Genomic DNA, 26,644 nt, shown 5'->3' with positions numbered 1-26,644 from the left:
TAGCGTTTTTCCTATGCCCTTTGGTCCTCCCATTACTTCACATTCTTCTATTACATGTCTCGGGTCTTCTTCTTTCCTTCTACATAGTCTGCATCTGTTTTCTCCCTCTTCTTTCCAGTATTCCTTGCTTTGGTCTGGTTTCCACATCTGAATCTTGCCAGTATTCTGTCCTTCCACTTTATCCTCCCTTCTAAGTACTTTGGTAATTTTTCTTTGGCTATATTTCTGTAATGTATATTATATTTGGATTCCCTTATCCTTTTCCCCCTTTCTTCTGCTTCTCTCTTTCTTCTTTCTTCTATAATTTGGTCTGCTATCATCCTTTCTTGCTTCTCTCCTGCTTCTATCTGCGTCCCTCCCTTTCTCACCTCCCTTCTTTCTCTTTCTTACTCTTTTCCCTTCATGGCCATTTCCCCAGTTTCCCTCTCTTTCTTTTATACACTCCTTTACTAATTCCTTTTTTGATTCTAAGGCTTTCTCTTCATACCTTGCTGCTCTTTTTAACGCTTTTCCTTTTATTTCCATTCTTCTATCAATATATAATTTGGTGTTGTCATATCTAAGCCTAATATCCATTTCACATATCTCCTTTGTACTCTATCCAGTCTTTCTTCCATGTTCCAGCCCCATGCCTCTGCTCCAAACAGCGCCACGCTCTCTACCAGTGCTCCAAATATCTTCATTCTCCTTTTGTAGTCCTGTTTGAATATTCTTTCTCTCACGCTCCATGTTTTCTTCATTGCTATTGTTGCTCTCTTTTTCCTGTCTTGTATGTGCTTCTCATCTCTGCAGTATGTACCCTAGGTGTCTTATCTTGTCCACTTTTTCTAATTCTTGCTCTCCCCATTTCCATTTTCTTTGTCTCCTTTTGTTCCTTTTTTTTTTTTTTTTTTTTTTGAAGACTACTATTTTGGTCTTTTCCGTGCTCAGTTATAATTCGGCTTCCTTAAAAAATTGTTTGAACCTCTTTAACATTTCTTTTAGCTCCTCATCATCTCTATCAGCCATCAGCACAATATCGTCTGCATATGTTAGTGAACATACCTTTCTTTCTCCTACCACTATGCCCCCAGCCTGTCCTTTCCCTAGTTCTTCTTCCAGTCCTGCCACGTAGATATTGAATAAAGTCGGGCTCAACGGGCACCCTTGTCTGACTCCCCTCACAGTCCAAAATTCTCTTGTGTTGTGGTTCTTGACTCTCACTACATTCCTTGTTTCTTCGTATATCTCTTCGGGTTAGTTTCTCGCTAATCCCCACTTTCCTCATTTTCTCCTCCAGTTTCTTTCTGTTTAGTCTGTCGAACGCCGCTCTTAAGTCTGCAAAAGATTGAAGCTAATTGAAAACGAGCAAATAGGTGACAGAACGCCTTCCCAATTTTACGGGGATTTGAGGAGCCTCGCCACCCCCGCAACACCAGATGATTTCGTTCTCACCGTGTGGGAAAGCCGGCTACCGGTTCTGGCCTCTGTGCAGAATAAGAGGCCCGAAACACTGACCCGAATCGCCGACAGCATCCACGACCGGACCCAGGACAAATTGCTGTGGTTAGCACAGATCGGATAACAGCGGAAAGCTGTCCACCTGTATAAAACGTCGGGACGAGCGATTCGACCGCCGCCGCCATCAGCGCGTTAAGAGATCAGATGAATCACATGCAAGCGCAAATGAACGCGTTGTGCATGGATAACCGTCGACAACCGCGACCACGATCACGCTGTCATACAAGATACCGCCGCTGTTCGAGATCCCGAGACCCTTCGCGGCAAGATAGGTTATGTTTCTGTAGGAGGTGTAGTTGGAGCTAGGTGGTGAAAAGAGAGTCTTGCGTTTCGTCCTGGGACTACCGGTGCACTCGTCAGTAAGGCTATGCCCGGTAGTCCCTGCCTTAGGCGTAGAGGGAGTCTCGCTAGGTGCGGTATTTGTATCATGGCCCCGTATATTCGACCACTAGCGAGATAAACAGACTCGTTGTCGTCGTAGCCCTCTGGCGTTGGCGGTTGGTACCCGCGGATCGCCAGGGAGGTGTTGCGCCGCGTTGATGCCTCGACCTGTCGGCGTCCTGTTGATACCGATTCGCCACATTGCTACCACGCGACGTTTCGGCAACGCGCGAGAAGATGCAACTTACCGTGCAATTGGAATTCGGGAAACGCGGCCAGCCGTCCGTGAACGTGGCGAACGACGGCGGCTTGATATCCCGCCGCATTTTTGTATCTGGTAGACATCGGCGCCGACATTGGCGTCCACCCGCGCAGCAAAATCCGCGGACCCGCGAAAAACAGCGAGTACGAGTTGTTCGCGGCTAACGGGACACGAATGGCAACGTACGGGACCGTCGCGATCCACCTGAATTTGTCCCTACGGCGTGCCTTTAAGTGGAATTTTACCGTGGCCGACGTCCAAACACCTATTATCGGCATGGATTTCCTAAGTCACTTCGGGTTGCTCGTGCAGCCACGTAATAAAAAACTTCTAGATACGACGACTCAGTTATCTTCGAAGGGACACGCGGCCGCGGACAACGTCCCGTCGATAAAAACCGATGATTCAGCGTACCACCAACTGCTAGCGGAATTTCCCCGCCTCACTCGTCCGTTGATTTACGGGAAAGAGAAGGCTCGACACAGCGTGATACAAGCCAGGCCCGCCAATTTACAACTCCGCCGCCTCGCACCGGATAGGCTCAAGCAGGTAAAAGTGAAATTTGAGCCCATGATTGAGCAAGGCGTGATGCAACCATCGAAAAGCCCGTGGGCATCGCCTCTGCACATCGTGCCAAAAAGGAACAGGTATACGCCACCACACCTAGAGGACTTTGCCCATTATATACACGGACGCCACGATGCTAGCACATCCGATACCTGGTGCGCCCGTCAGCCTTACGGTACACGCGTCCGACTACAGGAGTCGTAGTAGGAGGAGGAGGAGTAGGAGTCGTTTTACAACAACGCGCGAATGACAAATGGCAACCGCTAGGATTTGCCGCAAAATCCCTAACACCCGCGCAACAAAATTACAGTGCCTACGATCGCGAACTGCTCGCGATTTACACCGCTGTAAAACGCTTTCGACACGCCGTTGAGGTTAGAGACTTCGTAACCTATACCGACCACAAAGCCCTCATTTACGCGTTTCGACAAAAACTGGAAAAATGTTCGTCGCGACTATTTCGCTGCTTAGGTTATGTAGCACAATTTACAACTTTCGGTTTGGTTCGGTGCGATGGTAACACGCGGGCGGAGAAGAGGTTAGGAAGGCAAAAGCGCGGCAGATGAAGTAAGGCGGGGAAACAAAAGATGGCGTTAAACGGAGGAAGACCAAGGAACGCAGGTAAAGCGGGAGATAAGGAAGATTTGAAAAATACATTGGATAGTTACAGCTTGTCAGAAAAAGAGACGCCAACCAGGGAGAGAGGAATTGAGGTAATGATGGAAAAAATAGAGAGGATTTGAGGCGGTGATAAAAGAAATAAAAGGGATATTTGTAGCACAATTTACAACCGACATCCGGTACGTAAAAGGCGTAGAAAATGAGGTAGCCGACACGCTATTCCGTATCAAGACAGTGGAAAACTCGGTAGATCTCAGAACGTTAGCAGCAGCGCAGGAAAGGGACAATGAACTGCGCCAAATCCTCAACTCCGACTCTCGCGCGCTGCGACTTGAGAAAATTCGATTTTCCGACGAGGAAATATATTGCGATATTTCGACCGGAATCTCGAGGCCGTTCAACGTATTTCAGTCGTTACGTGGACTCTCCCATCCGGGGATACGAGCCACGCAGAAACTGATGACCACACACTTTATCTGGCCGTCTGTAAACAAAGATTGCCGCACGTGACGCGACGATGCACACCGTGCCAACGTAATAAAGTCACCAGGCACGTATCTTCACCAGTCGGAATGTTTAAAACATTAACAGGTCGATTCGAGCATATACACGGAGACATTATCGTAATGCAATATTCGCAAGGCTATCGATATTGTCTAACGTGTGTAACGGCACTCGACAGTAAACCTTCCAACAGTTTCTATGACGCGGCGCACGACACAAAGACCCTATACCTGAGGACAAGATGATTGCTAGATGTCGACACATTCGTACTGGACATTTTTAGCTAGCCTAAGGACCCGCTATAAACCCTAGGATTTATTACAGCTAAGGTACTCCAAAGAGACAAACGGTCTTTGTTTATCAGTCCCTAAGTTTGACCACCTACTACGGGAACACACGAGAAATCTGCTTCCTCTCACGTACGACGCTTCCCGCCAACATTAATTAGCCAATAAACATTAACGTACATCTCCCTCACTTTCCGAACCAAAGCTTTTCTCAACGAATCCGATGACCTCGCATCCATAGACATCCCAGCACGGTTTCCCTTCGCAGCAGCATCGTGACGGAAAGTCAGTCTATCTCAGGGAGTCAACACACAACGATCGTTACAATCGCTCGGCCCGAGTCAACTAACTATCCAAGCCTTCGACATCTCGCGCAATCATCGTCCGCACTCGTAGCGCATCTCGGATCATAGCTATCCGAGCTCGAACTTGTAACCGTGCACCGCGAACCGAATAGAACCTAGTGTACTCATCAAACATTACAGTTAATAAACATTTATCGTTGAATACATCTGACTATTCCTTCCGAACCTGTCACGACATACCACCTCACGTGTATCGGTCGTTTTTCGCGTTGGCCCGAAGCCATTTCTATCGCTGACATGGAAGCGCCAACCTCGGCCCTCCTTTCGACCTGGATCTCTCGTTTCGGGGTTCCCTTAAAGATAACAACCGACCAGGGACGCTAATTTGAATCGCGTCTGTTATGCCGGTTGCTGGGAGTCACCCATCTACGCACGCTGGCCTATCATCCCGCGTCTAATAGGATGGTAGAGCGCCACATACATAGAGAGCTCAAAGCGGCAATCAAGTGCCACGACACGAGCAACTGGGTGGAGATTCTACCAATCGTGCTATTAGGCATTAGAAGCGCGATAAAGGAGGACCTTAACGCAACGGCACCCATAATGATCTATGGCACCGGAATACGATTGCCGGCGTTCTTCTTACCAACCAATCAGCGGGCCAACTCGGAATTCGCGAACCTGCTAAAAGAACGGATGGAGAAAGTCAGACCACAGCCTGTTACGGCGAAAAGAAAATATTCATTTTCGCGAGTTGGAGTCGGAGATATGACGCGATTAGAGGCCCTCTACGGCCACCCTACGACGGGTTTAAAGTAACGCGAAGAGACGAAGAAACATACACAATTAGAGTCAACAATAGGGATCTAACGGTTTCCGTAGACGGATTAAAGCCAGCCTTTGTAGTACCTGAGGACCTCGAAACCCGTGACGTGCTTCTTCCGGTAGAACAGACAAACGCCCGCAACGAAAGCGGCTCAATTATCAATCACCAAAAGAATGAGGCAAACACCAGCAATAGGTACGTTACGCGGTCTGGGCGAAGAGTCCGTTTTCAGGATTGGTCACAGGCAGGTTTCGGTTAAGCATTGTAATTATTGGACACGGGATATACTACGAAAATTAAAAAAGAAATAGCGACGTTCAAGTAAATGTAATAAAAATGTTATTACTGGTGGGGAGGTAGTGTAACGGCATAGGAGTTAAACGACGACGTGAGTCGAGAGCGACACGTGCTGTTTTTTTTTTCCATCAGGACATTGTCATAGCCTTGAAACAACGATAAATAAACTCCGGGCGAAGACAATATCACCGCTACATGAAACCGCCGAATTAAGACGAATTTCAATTTTTCGACTCTCTCCCCGCCAGTATAAATAAACGAAGACGATCGCGAACGACAGTACATATCGTGTACCTAATAGTATCGAGAGTATTTTCTGAGTATCTCACGAGCGTCTATCAAGATACGCGATAAGCCTTTACAAGTATTGATTCCGCGATTCTATTGTGTGATTTATACTTCGTACCAACGACTCACGTTTACGGCTGTGTACTAATCTATCGATTTAAATATATTCGACGGTTGCAACAAGTAATCTCGTCATTAATTCTCACGCACCTATATCCTCTTCACATAACCTCTACACGCATAAAATAATTTTATCATACTCATGTCGATTTGAACATTGATCATATTATCGATACCTGACATACTCACAGTTTAATTTTCTGACACTAGTTGGCATATCGAAATTCTCCGCCAATATTAAAATTATAAAGCGAGAAGATCTCCACATAAGGGTGCCAGTATGTCCAAGGTAACCTCAAAAACTACTCAGCCGGTTTGATTAATTTTCTCATCGTTGGAAAGATCGTCATATCCAAATAGAAGTAAGCTATGTTTTATTGCGTTTGTTCCTCAGTGTAAATATCTTCGTCTGAAATCGCACCTCTCGTTCAGTGGTGAGATTTGTATTATTCGTCCTGCTTTATCTTTTAATTGCTGTAGTAATATTTGAATTGCGCGCTTTCTGCACGCGTATCCATTCAAAAGAAAGGAGGATATCACCCCGCAGAAAGGTATAGCTGTGCGAGATCAGTCAGAGCATCGTTCCGACACTCTTTGGAGAAACGTGAAGAGGTAAATGGCGAAAACTACGAATAGCAACACTAAAAGTAACTGATATAATTACACTCGATACTTTGTCTGATTTGCGGTACAAGATGGAGGGCATTTAACACTGGATTTTTCGAACTTCGAAATGAAATATCTCAAAAACCAATTTTAACCATTTTGCATCGTAAATTAATCATTTCATCTAAAGAATTTATGCACAAAATTATTTTTTCCTAGGCCTTCTAATTTTTGAAATCCGTATATAGTGTATCTATCTCTACGGGACCCGTCAAATTGACGGGTAAACGAAAATACGCAATTTTCTTTAAAAAATCGATTTATTCAAATTGAGTCTGAAAAGAACAATATTAGACTTCGCGTTTAAATAAATTGTTAATAAATAAAAAGTCTTTTTTCAAATTATCACTAAAAAAATAACAATAACATTAACGATACAGGGTAATCATATCTATTGAACACACTTTTTGCAAATATACTGAATGTTGTTTTTTTGCAATATTTTTTTGCAATAATCCACTTGGCAAATTTTTCGCACTTGTGACGTCACAGAAATGAACCGTCTGATTTTTGGAAAATGTTTTCCTCGTTTTCTCCAGATAATTCCTCGGCTAAACAAAATATGAATTCCTTCCTGGATATTTTCGATCTGATGCAGTTTTTACATAATATCCACACGCTTATCGCCGCCAAATCTAAAATATTGAAAAATACTTGAAGAGGCCATTGGAAACTCCCTGCTTTTACACTATACTTGCGTGCCATCTGGTCGACCACGTCCACACCAAACATTGTTTTATGGTAAAAAGCAATGGTTCCTGGAACGGATTTATACAAATGTGAGGAAAACAAAGTCATTTTGCGCTCTGTTCCCTTGAGCATCGAGTTTCTAAATCAATCGAACCATTTAAAATATATTTCGTTTGAACTTCAACTGATAATCAAAACTTAATGCCAAATTTATGAAGGTTATTCAGCATATATTGCGTAAACCTGTATCGGGCTGCCGTGGAAAATTTTTATGTAGATTCCAACAAGCCTGGTTATTACTAATAAATCTTTCTCATATTTCGAATATCAGCGCGAATTTATGTAAAGAAATTCATGTAATCTTTCGGAAACTTCTAACGATCTTGCTTCATTTGTGTCCCAGACATATATAATTTTTAGGAAATTATGTAACTCAGCATTTGTGATTATACAGTTTGTTTTTTTAAACTCGATAGGTCTCGGTTTCAGTGCAATATTCCATTATGTGTCACTCAATTATCAATTCGAAACAGCTAGTTATACAACCCGATATAATATTTCTCTTAGCATAGCCAGCAGGCCTTGCGACATCCTTGAATATCATACGAATGGGCGTCTTACGCGTGGATCCACACGCGTTTCACATTTATCCACTGTGTCCCGTCAACTGGATTTCGATTTCACCCATTACATTTTGAGATATGCTTGGAATGCGCGTTCTTTCGTCCTCGGAGTCAGAACTAGAAAGAATCATCATCATTTCCTTGTTACGATATACTTTTAAGGAGTTTTTGTCTTCATTATTCGAAGATCCTTCTGTCTCTCCACTTTCAGTGTATTCAGAAATTTCACTGTCAGCTTCGCTTTGGCCTAATTCATATTGATCTTCTACGGAGGTATCCTCAGAACAATCTTCATTAATGTTGACAATTTTATTCAACATCTTATTATATCTCCTGGATTTACTCGTGATTGCTAGAAAAGACGGATTGGTAAAAAAAAAGAAAATACTGAGAATACTTACAGTAAGCGGAGACAATAATGGGAAATGTCTACAATAACTGAAACTTTTGCACACTGTCTTTGAAAAACGGTTTGTTCATGAAATCAGTTAGCCCGCCAATTTGACGGATTTCGTGGAGGATAGATGTACTACATACAGATTTCAAAAATTTAAAATAATTAATCAAATAATTTAAAAAATAGATCTTTTGAGATAAACAGGCGTAGAAAATGTAACACGATCGGTTGGAGATTTCCGTATCATTTTATTAATATTTACTGAATGTTTGTCATGTTCCGTATCGATGCCGCTTAAAGAATTTTTTCGTTGTGTGTACTACGTACCCATGAAACGTATCAAGCAACTGACCTCAGAAATGTACAGATTTAATGGTCGTTTTTGGCATGTTGCGGTACGTTTCCACCTGACGATGTCATTGATCTGTCTGTGGAAGATATATAGTGACCAAAATTTATTGCTTTAATATTCAGCATCGTACGATACCTGTAAATGTCATTGTGTGCAAACTATTATTCAAATTAGACTGTGTAAGGCAAATTGTACCATGGTTCAAAGGTACAGGATCCGTTTTCATTTTTTGTGAGCAAGAATTAAATTAGCTTCGCTCGTTAAACACACATGCTTTTATTAATCTTTTGTCGAGAACAAATTTACAAAAACAAATATTTATTTATTTATTTATTTTATTTATCAAAGACGAAATATGAACTGGATAAAATCGTAATACCTGTAAAAATCATTAGAAAGATTATTAGGCATAGAAAGGCAAGATTACTAGAAAGGTAACAAGACTTATTATTACAGGTTGACAAGGGAAACCGGAGAAGTGCAAAATGGATGTCATAAACAATATTCTCGGAGGATTGCTATCGCAAAAGACCGCATCGGTGCTTTCGGCGTTCTTGAGTGTGTCGTTATATGTCACGTACTTGTTTGTTAATTACTCCGCGACGAATGTTCCTTCTAAATTATTAATGCCGTCTTACGATTTCATAGTTGTAGGTGGCGGTACTGCGGGTATGTTCTTTCGATGCCATCGACACAAATTCCATGATAAACCTAATAAAAGTGTGAGAGAGACGAACATAACTGTACGTTTGGAAGAAAGAATAATTCTATCTGTTATGTAGTATAGTTATGACGTCGCGCGTTCTTATGCAGATTGGCGTACAAATTTTAACTTCCTATTGCCTACGTATAAACGAATTTCAGATGTATTCTGTAAACATATTTTAGGTTTATCATGAAATCCTATTTGTAGTATCGACAAATTTTGAATTTCAACTAACAACTTTTGATATAAAAATATTTGAGATATTTAAATAAATTAATTTTTTCATATTACAGGAGCTGTCTTGGCGAGTCGTTTGTCCGAGATAGAAGACTGGAACGTACTCCTTTTGGAAGCAGGTGGCGATGGAAGCGTTATATATGATGTTCCTCTTCTTGCCGCCAATCTGCAGCTCACCGAGATGGACTGGAAATACACGACGGAACCCAGTCCAAATTACTGTAGAGGTAATTAATATCAAATAATATTAATGTATGCATAACTTTACATCCTAATATTAATATCAGAATTACCCAATACGTCTATATGGGTGAGGGGAAATTTTCGTTTCTAATATTAATAGAAACATATGTATACCTTTGGCAAGATTAATATAAATTTTGGTTTAAATAACTAAACACTTGTATAGATCTATTTAGTGTAACTAATATCGTTTGAATTACACTGACCTATATATAATATTTAGGTACATTTACGTAGTTCTAACGTTAACCCATTAACGTTAACCGGCCAATGATCTTATCGTCGAACGCAAAGAGATATAAACTTAGATCGATCACCAACCAACATTAATAATCGATTACGTATTATTCGCATCGTCTTCCATGTTTTATCGCAAATTCTGCCTACAGCGATGGAGGGGGGTCGCTGCCGGTGGCCACGTGGCAAAGTGATCGGAGGCAGCAGCACGATAAATTACATGCTCTATGTTCGTGGTAACAAAAAAGATTACGACATCTGGGAACAACTGGGCAATCCAGGATGGTCCTACAAGGACGTCCTGAGTTATTTCAAAAAATCGGAAGACAATCGGAATCAGAACTACAGCAAGACTACGTATCATTCGACAGGGGGTTACCTAACTGTCGAAGAATCAAAATGGCACACACCACTGGCTGATGCGTTCCTTCGAGCAGGACGAGAAATGGGTTACGAGAATAGAGACCTTAATGGAGAACGGCAGACTGGCTTTATGTTTCCTCAGGGGACCATTAGATATGGCAGCAGGTGTTCCACGGGGAAGGCCTTCCTGCGGCCGGCTAGCGCGCGTAAGAATTTACACGTTGCTATGCACGCACATGTTACGAAAATTTTAATAGATCCGTCGTCAAAGAGGGCTTACGGTGTACAGTTCTTTAGAGACGGAAGCACGTTGCGGGTCAATACCAGCAAGGAGGTGATAGTTTCCGCAGGATCTATCAACAGCCCTCAATTGCTGATGCTGTCTGGAATAGGTCCTGAAGAACACTTAAAGGAACACGGGATACCAGTGATTCGGAATTTAAGTGTGGGTCATAATCTTCAAGACCATATAATTGTGACAAGCCTTATATTCTTGCTGAATGAAGAAGTATCGTTGGTAGAGAGCAGGTTGTACGATATTCGATATTTGCTGGAATACGCCATATTCGGTGCCGGTCCTTTGTCAGAGCCAGGAGGTGTCGAAGGACTAGCTTTTATCAATACCAAATACACGAATGCCTCCGACGATTTCCCAGACATGCAACTGCATTTTGCGCCATTGGCTGAGAACACCGACGGCGGCAGAGTGTTTAGATATATTTACGGTCTGAATAGAGAACACTACGATGCTGCATTTGGGGAGTTTATTAATAAGGACGCATGGACCGCGATTCCCACGCTTATAAGGCCGAAAAGTAGAGGGGTTATCAAGCTTCGAAGCAACAATCCCTTCGATCACCCGTTGATTTATCCCAACTACTTCGAACGCCCGGAAGATATGGCGACATTTATAGAAGGAATTAAGTTTGTGGTCGAGATGAGTAAAACTGCATCATTTAGACGTTATGGAAGCAAATTTTTACCGAAATCATTTTCTAACTGCGCGAATATTTCTATGTATACCGATCCATACTGGGAGTGCATGATCAGATCCTATGCCACGACTCTATATCACCCAGTGGGTACTTGCAAGATGGGGCCTAATTCGGATCCAACGGCTGTAGTAGACCCTCGGCTTCGAGTTTACGGAGTCACCGGACTTCGAGTCATAGACGGCTCGATTATGCCAATCATAGTCAGTGGTAATATCAATGCTCCGATTATCATGATCGCAGAGAAGGGTGCCGATATGGTAAAAGAGGATTGGTTCAAGAAACGGAGTTTACAATGAATAATTTTTTTGTAATATCTCAAATAAGTGAGTAGTTTTTGAAAATTAATTTACAGCGACTGCTATTGTTTATTGCATAATAGAAACGTATAATTATGAACTCGAAATATATTTTCATCGTATATTGCGAATAGCGGAATTCGCGTCAGAATATAGTCTGTTTATCCGAACTTATCGGGGAACAAACAGTTAGTAAAGCAGTGGTTCAACCATTTTTCCTGTTACGTTCCTTTGATGTTGATATATTGCATTGCAATCGAAACGTATAGTGTGAGATAAGCATAGCGTCGATGAAGAAAAATTGTTACAGACGTCGAGTACTATATTTCGTAATTTCTTTCCTTCATCCTGTGGATATGATTTGTACATACATATTTGATAGAATGCAGTCGACTTTCTGAATAGCGCAACAATGTGAATTTACAATATCTGTATGTATGTTTATTATAGTGGTACAGACAAAGAAAGTCGAAGCATCCTGTCTACTTTTATAAATAATAAATTACAGAATGCTTTAGAATAAAATTAGATAAGTACAAGAATCGAATTATTTTTTACTATAATTCAATTTATGGTCAACTCTTACATAGATTAAACTTATGGCTGATGAAAATACTGGCAGCATTTTTGCTGACCTCAGAGATTGTTGGTTCTTTTGTCACCTGCGTACAGACAGTTGGGCCATAGACGTTACAAAATTTCGGCAATTCAACTAGTCGAAAATGAAAAATGAGGAAATTACGTTGAAAACTTTGTTCATCAATTATTAAGGCGTGTACACACTGTTGTCGATCATGCGCCAGCAACTACTGGATCATTGCTGTATTTGAGCAAATACGCACTTGGTTTCGGCGGACAACGAAACGCGCTGAATCAAATGGAAATGTTGCTAGAACAGGTAATTAATTTTCCTGCAGACCAGATATGGTTTAACATTAATATTAGTTACTCGTTAATCAACAAGATAGACCCATCTTAAATATTCTATATTTTCGACTTCTTTTTTCGCGTAGAATCACCCCCTTACCGCTTGTACCACCAGTTACCAACCACCCTGTATATCGGGCATATTACTCCTTTTTTCCAATCTTCTGGTATCTCCTCCCCATTCCATATTTTCCTTAACAACTCCCATAACGCCTCCCGCATTTCCTTCGGAAGCACAAACATAAATTATATTTTCTATATTAATTTTTAATATTATATCAATTATAATTAAATTATATAAATCATATATGAGCACGAATATAACCTCAGAAGGAGTAAATCACTTTGATTGGAAGCATCTATTTCATGCAAATTTTTATTTTCAATCATATCAGTATCATACTAAAGAAATTACCAGCTGTCGACTGCAAAACTCTATGGCATTCCATTAACAAACAATGAATTAAAATTTGGCAACTCTGGAACAATGTGCTAAAGCATGTAAATATCTGTAACAGAAAATCTAAAAATGCCAGATATGCTTCAGTATATAAACAGTATTTAAACAATTTAAGATCATATTCAATGTCATTAGCAGTGACGGATTGAACTTCATCTGCAACAACTTCCACAGCAAATATTCCACATAATGTTCATCATTTTCTTCATATTCATTTGATGCATTCGGCGAATACTAGCCAACTTACCTGTCCTCGATGACTGAACTGCTTTTTGTCCAGCCATGCCCATCCATTTTTCAGCTTCTTCGGGAACCTGTTACTTCTTTTCACTTCTTGAGAAATATGGAACATTTCTTAAGCAATTTCAGGCTCGATACAGCGACGATTTGTATCGCGTGAATATTTTTCAGGTGCATCAGTCATATGTATATGTGTATATTGAATTACACATGTTGAGGTTAACTGATGAAGGAACGAATGGATTGTAACAGAAAACTATATTGAAATAAGTATAGTATAAGTGTAAGTGTAAGTGTAAGTGTAAATATAAGTATAAGAATGATAAGTGAGCAAAATGCAGTACTCTGACAACAAACACAACAAATTATGGTTATGCTACAACTACTTACAAACATGTTAAGTAAAAGATAGAAATGGACACGCTGAAAGTAGCAGCTTAGAACTGCAATGGTCTACAACAACGGACCCTCGAAAGTAAAACATTTCTCTATAACAATAATATTGTGGGAAAAGTATATAAAATATGTAAACTATTTTGTATAAGTATACAAGAAATCGTCTCACGTGTTACCTAGCTCTTCATCTAAAACGAAAGTCGATTCTCTGCCTATCTGCAATTCTACGAGTTCCGAACATGTTTTTAACGCGTTCCTAACCTCGACGATCGACATACCACGCAATCTACGTCTACAAACTTGAATGATCTCGTCACCAATTCGAAACAACTTCGATTTGGCTGCTACTTCATTTGCATTCATCTTCGAAATCACGTTGGAAGATACTAAGAAACCTTTCGACGTTCCACCGTTGTTTGTTCGCCTGTACAGTTCGCACGATACTCTGTAAATCCTACAAAACCTCATCGCAACCATCCGTGTTGTCCGCGCGCGTACCGCGGTTAATTTGGGCGCTCCAATTCTCACACACTGATCCGCTCGTATTAAAATTATGAGATGGATAGGACGTGACGGGTACCAAAGAAACACTCGGAAATGTTTAAACAGTATATTTATTAACAATGCTCGCTTTCGACACTTTACGTAGAACTCGCGATTACAATTAACGATTCACGCTTCTCGGTTACAACTCGAATGATACCGATCGAGTTAAGATAGTGATTGAGCAGAGTACGTGCTATAAGTTAAGATGATGACTGCTCATGATACGTCGAGGAACTGTGTTTTCTGTGACGATGATGCTGCGGAGGAAAACTGTGATGGATCTGTATCTAAGGATACGAGATCATTGGATTCGTTAAGGAAAGTTTTCGTTAGGAAAGTGAGAGAAATGGACGTCGCTGTTAATTGGTTAATCTACTAGGTTGGTAGGTAAGGAAGGATGCTAACCGTCCTCGAGTAAGTTGCTAGCAAACATCATATACATAGTCAAATTAGTCAGGAATACATTCAAGCAACCATCGTTACAATACAAACTAACAGCAATTACTTCCAGATGTCAGGAGTATATGCACCACCACGACACAAAGTGATATTACAAAAATGGGAAGAGTATTTTCAATCCTTAGGTGACAAATATTAACTCAAAAATTAACATATCTTGAGGTAGAACACTAAAAATATATTAGAACTAGTAATCTCAACATATTATCCACAGGAAGACCCACATACTGGTCGACAGATCTAAACAAAATACTTGATTTGTTTGATTTTTCAGTTATAAGAGGTCTAAACAAATTAAAAATAACACCCAGTCTTGAGCTTAGTTGATCATACACTGATATTAATAGAATACATAAGTAAGCCAATACTTTACAGCAATCCAGCTTTGCAATAAAACCACCAAAAGGTAAACATTTAAAGAACTAATTGAGTGCAAAATCAACTGCAGTATTGTACTAAAAACACCCGAACACATTGAACAGGCAATATCATTGACAGAAATTATACAAGAAGCAGCATGAGCAACTACTAATTATGAATCAAACAACAAGTAAACAAAAATAATTCCAACAGACAACCTTGACAAAATTAAAGCAAAATGGCAAGAACATAGAACATCTGGCAAACAAAAAACATCTAAACAATCTCTCAAAGGAAATAAAAAGTAAAATAAAAGATCATAATAATAACGAATTCTCAAAATTGATACAGTCTATGGAAATACACTTTATGGAAAGACACAAACAAAATAGAGAAACCAATAAAAATAATCCCAGCAATCAGAAAAACACAAAACATATGGGTCAAAAACAACGAAGAACAAGCTGGAGAATTTTCCAGCCATCTTTGTAACACATTTACTCCATATAATAGTAACAACAGTAAAACAAAATGTCATTCAGATGAAGATGCATAAAATACTAATACTCCAACTAACAAACATTACACCATACCTAATACAACACCACAAGAAATTAGAATCATAATTGTGAAAACAAAAAACAATAAGGCACCAGAAATTCTAATCAATGGTAAAATCTTCCCCCATAAACAATACGTTTCAATATCCAATACAATTTTAAGAATCCAATACTTTCCTGATCTACGGAAGTTAGCACAGATCATAATGTTACCTAAACCAGCCAAAGGCCCACACCAAACTGTGTCTTACAGACCAATATCACTACTTCCTATGTTTTCCAAAATTCTACAGAAAATAATATATGATCGTCAAAAACCAGCAATAATCATGAATCAATGAAATTTTATTAGCAATAGAAAAGGAACGATACTGTACAGGACAATGAGATTGCACTTCATGAACATTGAGAAAGCATTTGACAAAATGAACCATGAAAGTCTCTTACAAACAATCAAAAAACACTTCCCGGAACAAATCCATCACTCACTCAAATCATACATAAGCAACAGAACCTTTGTAGTAAAAATAAAGGATGTATATTCTGAAGTAAAAGATATCAAGGCAGGGGTATAGCAAGGAAGCGTTTTAGGACCAATATTATACACACCATACACGGCCGACATATCAACAACTACCAACAGTAAAATAGTGACATTCGCGGACGACGTAGCTGTACTAGTCAGGCATACCAATCCAGAAACAGCAGGTACATTACTACAAGAGCATATCACAAAAATAAAAAAATGGCTACAAGATAAACAAATAAAAGCAAACCCCAATAAATGCAACCATATTACATTTACACTAAGGCAAGTTAAATACCTAGGACTCCACTTAGACACACAATTGACGTGGAAACAACATACTAAATAAATTATAGACAAAATACGGATAAAAAGAAGACAGATGTACTGGCCGACTAGTCGAAACTAGAAAATAAACAGAGCATATAATATAAACTAAAAATCTACAAAACGATAATAAAATCAATATGGACGTACGGAATACCGCTATGGGGAACAGCAGCAATGAGCCACATAAATAAACTAGAGTCGCTGCAATCGAAGATACTGAGAACAATAGTCAACGCCCCGTGTCAGAAACGAGGATATACGCAAAGACTTAAAAATACCAACGATTAAAAAAGAAATCGGCAGGTATTGCAGATACATCCAAACCAGCTGCTGAAGCGAGCAAAATTTAAAAAAAATAGAAGACTAAAGAGAAAACATCCCACTAACCTCACTAAAGAAATAAAATAGTCAAACTCGAAGATGGTATCCCGCTGAGGGTAGCCAACCACATGTTATTTAGCAATTAAGTTAGAAAAATTTACCAAATATCCAGCTGGACAAATTGTAAAGTACAAATTAAATAATAAAAAAAAAACTTCGATGCGATATGTTCGTACCCTTTACATTTAAAACACTTAGGGCCTTTCGACTTGTTCGGACAATCTGCACTTACATGTTCTTTATCATCGAAATTATAACACGTTTTATCCTTCACATTTTCAGATTGACTGTACTTCTTGTTGTTTCTGTTGAGAAATGTTAGGTTGGCATGATCGCTAGTTACTACAAGCTAAGTTGGTACGACTTCCAACGACGCTCTTTTGTCTTAGAAGTGGAACACGTGTTAATTGACCGAGTGTATTCTGTGTGTTAAGACGTGTTGTACGAGGCGGAAAAATCTATTAAATCGATTAATTAATAACCCCAAACCCATATCAATTAACAGTTTCCGGTTTTGACCGGCTTCGCAGTCGACTTTTGTTGTTCGTAGATAACTAATCTATTCCTTAACCCCTTGACTGACGTAGTGCCGTATAGTATAGACTTGTTACTCTCTTTGTCTATTATTCCGTCTATGATATATTCTACCTTTGCTTCCTCTTCTATATCCACATGACTAGCTATTTCGAGCATGCGGTACATGTAAACCAGGCATGCTTCATCGTTTCTCTTTTTTGTTTTCTCTGATGTACTTACCAACCATTAATTTTCTTTGAGAATTATTTTGTGATTGATATTAAACGTGTTGTTTCAAACGATGAAACTAGTTAATACTTGATATGGTCAGATATATTAAAATCGTTCTAAGTACAGAATACAGAGTTAGTCGTCGTTCGCTCAATGCTACTTGATATACGGATACTAGGTAATGATTATTCAATACTGATTACTGACTCTACTAAAGAGCGTGTTTCGTTTATTTATAGTGGTCGGGGGAGTACCGTCGGGGGATGACTCATGTGCCGCTACACTTTCATTAGTCCTCGTTTCAACTCATGCCAAGTCCTAGGATGGCAGTCGAAACTCGAAAATATCCTTGCTGATCCTTTCAATAGTTTCCTCGCATAAATTACCTTCTGTGCTTCTGGCCACATGCATGTGTCTGCAAATTCTTCGAACGACTCGAATCATCGATCGACATTTTCACTTTTATCACCACTAAATGCTTCTAATGCGTCTTCGACGTCCTTAAAACTAAATATTGAACCAACATGTGCTTTTTGATAGTATTTGTCACGATGTGTTTCTCCTGCGTTCTCTTAGGCAAGGGCCATCCTCCTCGACAACCCTGACAACACTCCTTCTCAACTAACGACTGCCTGTTAATTCGTCTTTCTCCCTTTGTCTTTTCTCATAGCTCCACCACGTACATGTTCCGCGACCATGGTCACATAAGCCTTTTTTCCGCCTAACTAATCGACCAAAGGATCGACGACACATTGATAGGTCGTTCGGCCCATTGAAGTTTCCAGACCCTTTTGGCCTATCGGCACTTAAGCTTCCCTGCAACATGGTTTATGGTTCAACGATATTTCATAGGCAATCTGTCAATGATACTGTATTTTCGACCAATCGCGAGGAGAGACATTAACGGGAGTCGTAAATTCCCGTTACGATTATAGTAATCGACACCACGAGTTAATCGATCCCCTGATTTCGGTTAAGATAATAGGAGTGATTCAGTTAGTATAACACTGTGATTCACAGAATTATAAGTTATATATTTCCTACTGTTGAGTAGGTATAAATCGTAGATAATAACTTGTCGCACGAAGATAAGATAGATGTGCTCACTAGAGCAAGGCTCTTATAACTGAATTTAGTATGTTAGTGGACCCTACCCTTGTCAAGCCGTAGTAGACAATAGTCTTTAGAAATGATTTGGAAAAAAGATATTTGTTGGGTCTGAAGGACCTTAGCTAGCAAATTAATGGGATTTATGATGGGTCCTTAAGACTGTTGAGAGTACGCAGCAAGGATGAGCGGACATCTGGTGTCCGTCTGGCCCGCGGTGTATGGTGTCACGTAAACTTAAGGGTTGGTTGATGAAATAATATAGCTGAATCGTAACACAACTATTAATTTTATTTTAATTAAACTTTATTATGAATTCAGCAACCACAATGTAATACACACTGAATTAAAATAAATCACAATTCACTCCAACCACGTTATGTAAGACTTAGTTACAATGATACGTTAGGTACGCGACTGTTATAAGGGTAGAGACCGGTAAAGATATGTTGACTATTCTGAGGATACAGAATAAGTGACTTTACTGACGATACTGTGTCTGAGGAAGGCTAGGGGTGGGTGTGTCTAAGGACACGGGACTATCGGATTTGTTGATGACAATTTTGGTTAAGGAAGTGAGGGCAGTAGACACCGTCTCCGATTGGATAATAAGACAGTTGGTGCACCAACCAACTTTCTATGCTAACACATGGTAGACAATAAACGCAAAGGAAATCTAAGACAAGAAATACTCGCTTGGTCCGAAGGACCTTAACTATGAAAATTCCAAGAGCCCTGGTGGGTACTTAAGACTATTGAGGGTGCGCGCCAAGGATGTGCAGACATCTGGGTGCCATCCTGTCCGCGGTGTGTGGCCTGGTCTCTGATGTGAATTGACGTTACAATGGCCCAGTCTAGGTAGAGGGTCGCCCGACGTAACAGATACTACACTTAAGTTCTGAATTCCAACGGCAATGTAAGAAATGAACCAGAACACATAAAAGTACGTAACAGGTGAAGTCGTACAGCTCCTTCTTCTTGAAGTGTTTGTTCCTTGCTAAGTTCGTAACGTAATATAGAATGGGCATTTACATTGAATTTATAATTACAAGTGTCCACTATGTAATAAACAGTAGCAGCCGCTTTAAGTCAATTTACAAGAACAGCTACTCACTCTGTATCCTATTTCATCAACCATTCCTCTTTTATCATATCGGAACCCTTCTCTGCGATCATGATAATCGGAGCATTGGTATTACCACTGACTATATTTGGCATAATCGAGCCGTCTATGACTCGAAGTCCGGTGACTCCGTGAACTCGAAGCCGAGGGTCTACTACAGCCGTTGGATCCGAATTAGGCCCCATCTTGCAAGTACCCACTGGATGATATAGAGTCGAGGCATAGAATCTGATCGTGCACTCCCAATATGGATCGGTATACATAGGAATATTCTTGCAGCCAGGAAATGGTACCGGTACAAATGTGCTTCCATAACGTCTAAATGATGCAGTTTTACTCATCTCGAACACAAACTTAATTCCTTCTACCAATGTCGCCACATCTTCCGGGTTTTCGAAGTAGTTGGGATAAATTAGCGGATAATGGAAGGGATTGTTGCTTCGAAGCTTGATAACACCTTTGCTTTTCGGTCTTATAAGCGTAGGAAGCGCCACCCACAAGTTTCTACCGACTAACTTCCCATACACAGCTTCGAAGAATTCTGTGGACAGACCCTGAATAGTTTTAAAAACTGTGCCGCCGTCGGTGTTCTGACTCAATACCCCAAAATGCACTTGTATGTCTGGGAAATCGTCCGAGGCATTCGCGTATTTGGTATTGATAAAAGCTAGTCCTTGGAGTCCTCCTAAGAGAGTTAATGGGCCGGTTCCGAATAAGGCATATTCTAGCAAGTATCGAATATCATACAAATTGCTCTCTGGCAACGATACTTCTTCATCCAGCAAGAAGTAAACGCCTCCCGCAAATATGTGATCTTGAAGATTATGACCCACGCTTAAATTCCGAATCACTGGTATCCCGTGTTCCTTTAAGTGTTCTTCAGGACCTATTCCAGACAGCATCAGCAATTGAGGGCTGTTGATAGATCCTGCGGAAACTATCACCTCCTTGCTGGCATGGACGCGCAACGTCCTTCCGTATCTAAAGAACTGTACACCGTAAGCCCTCTTTGACGACGGATCTATTAAAATTTTCGTAACATGTGAGTGCATAGCAACGTGTAAATTCTTACGCGCGCTGGCAGGCCGCAGGAAGGCCTTCCCCGTGGAACACCTGCTGCCATATCTAATGGTCCCCTGAGGAAACATAAAGCCAGTCTGCCGTTCTCCATTAAGGTCTCTATTCTCGTAACCCATTTCTCGTCCTGCTTGAAGGAACGCCTTGCCCATTGGACTCCGCCAAGGTGCTTCATCGACAGTTTGGTAACCTCCCGTCGAATGATACGGAGTCTTGCTGTAGTTCTGATTCTGATTGTCTTCCGATTTTTTGAAATAACTTAGAACGTCCTTGTAGGACCATCCTGGATTGCCTAGTTGTTCCCAGATGTTGTAATCTTTTTTATTACCACGAATATAGAGCATGTAATTTATCGCGCCGCTGCCTCCGATTGCTTTGCCACGTGGCCACAGGCAACGACCCTCCTTCATCGCTATTATTAATAATAATAATTCGTAATCGATTATTAATGTTGGTTGGTGATTGATTTGCGTTTTTATATCTCGTCGCGTTCGACGATAAGATCATTTGCCGATTAACGTTTGTGAGTTAACATTAGAACTACGTAAATGTACCTAAATATTCTATATATAGGTCAGTATAATTCAAATAATATTAGTTAAACTAAATAGATCTATACAATTATTTAACTATTTAAGCAAAAATCTGTGTTAATCTTGCTACAGATATATGTATGAACTATTAATATTGAAAACGAAAATTTTCCCGCCACTCATATAGACGTATTGGGTAATTCTGGTATTAATATTTATTAGGATGTAAAGTTATGCATACATTAATATTATTTGATATTAATTACCTCTGCAGTAATTTGGACTGGGTTCCGTCGTGTATTTCCAGTCGATCTCGGTGAGCTGTAGATTGGGGGCAGTAACAGGAATATCATATATAACGCTTCCATCGCCACCTGCTTCCAAGAGGAGTACGTTCCATTCTTCTATCTCGGACAACCGACTCGCTACCACGGCTCCTATAATCATGTAAATTGGCAGAACATTATAGAACATAAGTAAGAAAACATCAATCTACTCAAACATTAGAAATACTTTTATTTCAAAAATTTGTGGTTTAATATGAAATTATCGAGAAAGGAAAAATATTTAGTTCATACCACAAAATGGATTTCGTGATAATCCTAAAATATGTTGCAATAATGTATAATTTATACGATATTTATAATGTAATATATATTTATAACATATTATAAAATAAACTTAAATTACTTTTATATGCAGGAAAGGTGAAGTTAAAATTTCCTTGTTAATATATACAACACGCATAACGGCATTAAATGTACTGCACAACAGATAGAGCGGCTAAAAGAAGGGTGTAATGGGTAATCGAGATGTGTATATTGTTAGATTTGTGTGTTACTTTATTATATGGATAATAAAGCGCTCCATCTCGCGTGAAAACACACAGATACGCGCTTCTTTCTCATACTTTCATTTCGTTTATGATGTAATTTTCTATCGACATCATGAAAAAACGTACCTGCAGAACCACCGCCTACGATTATGAAATCGTAAGATGGCAAGAGTGATTCGGAAGGAAGATTCTTCGAGGAATAATTGACAATCGAATATATGGCGTATAGCGATAGGCTTAAAAGAATGGAAAACATCGATCTTGCCACTTCTGATCGGACTCCTCTGAGAATATTGCGGCTGACATCCATTTTATACGTCTCCGATCTTCTTTATCGAACTGTAACATTAAGATATAACAGTTTACCAATTATCTTTCATAAACTTCTGCAAGTGGCCACTAGGGGCAACTTCGCGAGTTTTCCCATTGACCATAGCACACAATAAATCCTTTTCAAATGCATAACAACATATACTGCTATGTTTGAGAAGCATGTCCTACTGGACAAATTGTAAAATTCAAATAAATAAATAAAAAAAAAATGTTTGAAAAGCTGCTAAATTCTCGCGCATAATGTTATTCGTTCTAGAAAGGTTAGAATTTCTTAGACTTATAAAGTATTAAGATATAAATGTGTAATTAATATGCGCATTTGGGTGATGTTAGCGCGTCTTTAACTTAATATCTACAGGATATATATAAGAAAAATATATTGAGACGATTTCGATGCAGTTTATATTTAGTTCTTCAAAAAATTGTTCCTGCAAAATTGATCCTCTTCCTCTGAGAGAAAAAGATCATGACCTTGATAAGTAAAAATGTACTATAGCTGATAAGTAATGGAAATTGGATCTATAAATATCTGGAATTAACTGTTACACAAAGCACTAAATGTATCAAAGAAACTCGTTGGACAGCATCCATATGGAAACTATTAAGCATTCAGTAATCTCGAACATAATGATACGTAAACCTTCACCCGGGCTTGTTACATTTTTTTACCCTAATTTAATTTGAAAGATATATTTATTAATTTATTTGTTTATTGTAGCTATTTACTGATATCTGGCTGTTACAATGTCGATTTACTTTTCTCCAACACATAAATATTCTTTTATGGTAATTATTCCGTAGAAAGTAAGCATCATAGATTCGAATAATGCTTGGCCTTGGATTCTAAGGCGTTGGCAAAAAAATTCAATTACATCTAAGTTACGACCATACTTTCTCCTGGAACAAGCGACCACACTTTCATATAGACCGAATTAAACAGAACTCACTAGTGAGAGAGATAACTATTTTTAATATTATACGAATATGAAAAAGAAATTGATTAATGGCTTATAGGTTGGACTGTATTAATAGCGGATGGCACAAAATAATACTCCATAAACTGATTGATGCATGGAATGCCGCACTTAATACCGACCTTCAATTAGTCGAAAGTGTCAGATATATACCTTTATTTATTGAGAAATTGTTTACAAAGAAAAACTTGTAAAATTAATTGTTAAATAAAACATATTAAACATAAATATCTTTATACCTTGAAAACTAATGTCGAGTGACAGGTGTATGTAGATGTAGTAAAAAGTTGTCCAGAATGTTTGTTTTGACAAAATGTTTCGGTATCATCCAAATTGATGAGTTGTATCCTATTCTAAACAATTCTCTATTTGACATGTACACAAATGGCGAATAAAACTGTCAGATATTGGAAAACCTATAACATATACGAGAATGTTATATCTTATGATGTAGAAGATCAGAAATAACGGAAAAATCGAATATTAGCGAAAATGCGGAGATTTTGAGAATACGTGCGTGGATTGAACCTCAAACGTAAAAGAGTGCACCGATCAAATTCAAAGGAAAGATAGCAAAGCTGCTTTGCTAGCGATCCCTTGAATACTCAATTCTAATTAACTATTCTGTTTCTATTCATCATTTATCTTATTATCATCTGTTTTATTCATAGTTTATATGTAACAAAAAAACTTATAAATATGCATCAAATAAATATATACGTGCCTCCTATTTAGCATATACGTACGTTAGAATTAATTCGCATGAAAATAAATCACTCAAATATGCGCTAGGAAATATACTGCTCACAAATATCAGCTAGAAAATACAATTATTAGTTAAAATAACTCTATATAATGGTGGTATTAAAGAATGTTTTGAGTAAATTATGTTACATTTTGAGGGATTCACCGGATGTATACCATTTAATGTTGTTATATCTCAGTCTGTTGCAAATACTTGTACCTGAAAATCAGACAAAGTATGGAGTGTAATTGTATCACTTGCTTTTAATGTTTCTGTCTACAGTTTTCGCCGCTTACCTTTAACTGTGTTCTCGAGTTTATCAGCGGAGATCGTTCGCGTTGTAGCTTCTGTCAAGTGAATACAAATTGACCTTACCGACCGAGAGTTGTTTCCAAAATATTTTTATGATAGTAATTGCCTGTGAATGCCAAATGAGCACAGCTATAACACAGCTGCAACAAATGTTATTTTTTAGAAATGTTGAGATGTTATTAGATACCGTAATAATTTGCATAATTTTAATAATCTTTCGGCAAGAGTAAGAGATTTCAAGATTGACTTAATTTTTAGGGTGCAATATGGTATCTTTGTATTTCAAATACACTTAATGACAACGATTAAGGGAGTGTCCTGAATTAGAATGTTCTAAAACAGCGTTTTTGATTTTTTTTTTTTTTTTTTTTTAGAAGGGAAAGAAAGAAATGAAGTTATTGAATTTTGAGGTATGGTTTTCTATGTCGGAGTGTAGCTAATATTTATCAGTACGAATGTGGACACTACAAGAGGCTATGAGTAATGACGATTGGATGATGGTGACAACGAATTCAGGTTCGATGACGAATCCACGGTCCACGGGAGGACAAGTATCAACGTAATACTCGATTCGGGTAACTTCTCGATAACCCAATCAGCAATTCGTCCAACGACTAACTAACAAACTAACTTTCCCTTAATCCAAAAGAAATTGCCCTTATATACTCCTGTCCCCACTTCTCGGGTCAATCTTTGTTTTTAAGGAAAGCCATATGATCTTTTCATACCTCTGTCAGATACACGTCCCTCCCGTGACCGTGGCTACGTCTAGTGACTCACTATGTCACCTTGAACCCGAACCCATCGTCATAAAGCCAGATTGGAACATTAGAACTGTTTCTTATTTTTATTACTTAAGTGCAGCTATAGTAAAAGTCTGGACTAGGGTATTGAGGTTTTTCCCAACATTCCGGGCGAGAAATCTCGCTGTCCTTCCATCTCCGACATGCATATATTTAACGAATACAAAAAAATTTGTTAAAGTAAAAAAAAAATTATAACAGATTTCTAAACCTGTTTCATGGGCTGCAGTTTTTAATCGGTGGAAAAGATCCACATCATAATCCTTGACTGAAACAAAAAACCAAAAAAAGGATTAAATTATTATATATTTTTCTTCTCGATGAACTAAAAAAGTTCGTCAAAAAGTTTATTTAAATAATTGTTGTAGCACCTTAAAGTCTATTTTTTCTTTTTATAAAACACATTTTTTCTTTAAACCCGCCAAAATTTTTAATTTCACACTATTTTCTGCCTTTTTTTTTTAGTTCATCGAGAAGAAAAATATATAATAATTTATGCCTCTTTTGGTTTTTTGTTTTAGTCGAGAATTACGAGGTGTAATTCTTTTTTTTACTTTAAAAAAATTTTTTTGCATTCGTTAAATATATACAAACCATACTTCAAAATTCAATAACTTCATTTCTTCCTTTCCCTTCTAAAAAAAAAAAAAAAAAAAATCACAAAAAGACGCTGTTTTAGAACATTCTAATTCAGGACACCCCCTTAAGTAATAGGACGATCGTTTGAGAATTACTGTATATTACTATTCCAAGCTACACAAATTAGAATTAAAAATAACGTAAGGAGTTAACGTTTCATACTTCGATAAACAATTACAATATACGTACACAATACACAATATACATCGATAAACAAAACACAAGTTTCCTCACAAAAGTTAAAAAACACGAGCACTGTCATGTGGTCTCGATGCTAATGTAATCAAATAACCAGGTTAATTTAAACTCATTTCAAAACCCAATTGAACGTGAGACTATGTTAAACGTGAATTATCAAGACGTTATTTTATAAAGAAAATGCAATCACTACGACAAATTATAAAATATAGTCTGAAATATCGGCTGAGTTTCACATTTGTTTACCCTTAATCGCATCAATGCCACGCA

The 26,644-nt window shown here is 38.8% G+C and overlaps 3 protein-coding genes and 1 long non-coding RNA gene across 9 annotated transcripts in view; 2 read left to right on the top strand and 2 right to left on the bottom strand.

Annotated features, from left to right (window-relative positions):
* Nucleotides 1-16,038, top strand: part of LOC126875054 (glucose dehydrogenase [FAD, quinone]-like) — a 31,393-nt gene extending 15,355 nt beyond the window's left edge. For both annotated transcript variants that reach the window (XM_050637670.1, XM_050637669.1), the window contains one exon: nucleotides 12,662-16,038. The gene's annotated coding sequence lies outside the window, so the exon portion shown is untranslated. The remainder of the gene's footprint in view (nucleotides 1-12,661) is intronic.
* LOC126875055 (glucose dehydrogenase [FAD, quinone]-like) overlaps nucleotides 1-16,038 on the top strand; it is a 30,572-nt gene extending 14,534 nt beyond the window's left edge. Inside the window, exons 1-4 of one of the 4 annotated variants that reach the window (XM_050637672.1) lie at nucleotides 5,792-6,570; nucleotides 9,143-9,355; nucleotides 9,686-9,856; nucleotides 10,262-16,038. In XM_050637672.1, the coding sequence (XP_050493629.1) occupies nucleotides 9,172-9,355; nucleotides 9,686-9,856; nucleotides 10,262-11,763 (1,857 nt within the window). In that variant the 5' untranslated portion in view covers nucleotides 5,792-6,570; nucleotides 9,143-9,171 and the 3' untranslated portion in view covers nucleotides 11,764-16,038. Of the gene's footprint in view, nucleotides 1-5,791; nucleotides 6,571-9,142; nucleotides 9,356-9,425; nucleotides 9,575-9,685; nucleotides 9,857-10,261 lie in introns of those variants that run through there. The other 3 variants (XM_050637671.1, XM_050637675.1, XM_050637673.1) reach the window with 3 other exon arrangements.
* On the bottom strand, nucleotides 867-2,898 carry LOC126875058 (uncharacterized). Its single transcript, XR_007693232.1, has 2 exons — nucleotides 1,045-2,898; nucleotides 867-945 (listed from the first exon to the last, which is right to left on the bottom strand). It is a non-coding gene; the product is annotated as an uncharacterized LOC126875058 (long non-coding RNA).
* Nucleotides 16,039-18,968: 2,930 nt separating the features above from the next.
* LOC126874904 (glucose dehydrogenase [FAD, quinone]-like) lies at nucleotides 18,969-22,853 on the bottom strand. Of its 2 annotated transcripts, none has more exons than XM_050637394.1 (3): nucleotides 22,497-22,853; nucleotides 21,802-21,972; nucleotides 18,969-21,414 (listed from the first exon to the last, which is right to left on the bottom strand). In XM_050637394.1, the coding sequence occupies exons 1-3, from the start codon at nucleotides 22,678-22,680 to the stop codon at nucleotides 19,925-19,927; spliced, it is 1,845 nt and encodes a 614-aa protein (XP_050493351.1). In that variant the 5' UTR covers nucleotides 22,681-22,853; the 3' UTR covers nucleotides 18,969-19,924. The 2 variants fall into 2 exon arrangements, with proteins under 2 accessions (XP_050493351.1, XP_050493352.1); XM_050637395.1 differs by lacking the exon at nucleotides 22,497-22,853 and adding an exon at nucleotides 22,226-22,485.
* Nucleotides 22,854-26,644: the final 3,791 nt, after the last annotated feature.

Source organism: Bombus huntii, chromosome 17 (genome assembly GCF_024542735.1).
Source record: "Bombus huntii isolate Logan2020A chromosome 17, iyBomHunt1.1, whole genome shotgun sequence".
Classification (NCBI taxonomy): Eukaryota; Metazoa; Arthropoda; class Insecta; order Hymenoptera; family Apidae; genus Bombus; species Bombus huntii.
Note: the sequence above shows the minus strand (reverse complement) of the source record. Positions and strands in the feature narration are given on the sequence as shown.

Bases quoted from the DNA above. Each gene is read 5' to 3' on its own strand.
- LOC126874904 (XM_050637394.1), bottom strand. From the start codon at position 22,680: ATGGATGTCAGCCGCAATATTCTCAGAGGAGTCCGATCAGAAGTGGCA. The intron at 21,973-22,496 runs GTACGTTTTTTC...ACATGATTATAG, and splicing joins CGTAGGCGGTGGTTCTGCAG to GAGCCGTGGTAGCGAGTCGG. The intron at 21,415-21,801 runs GTAATTAATATC...TATTAATAATAG, and splicing joins CAGTCCAAATTACTGCAGAG to CGATGAAGGAGGGTCGTTGC.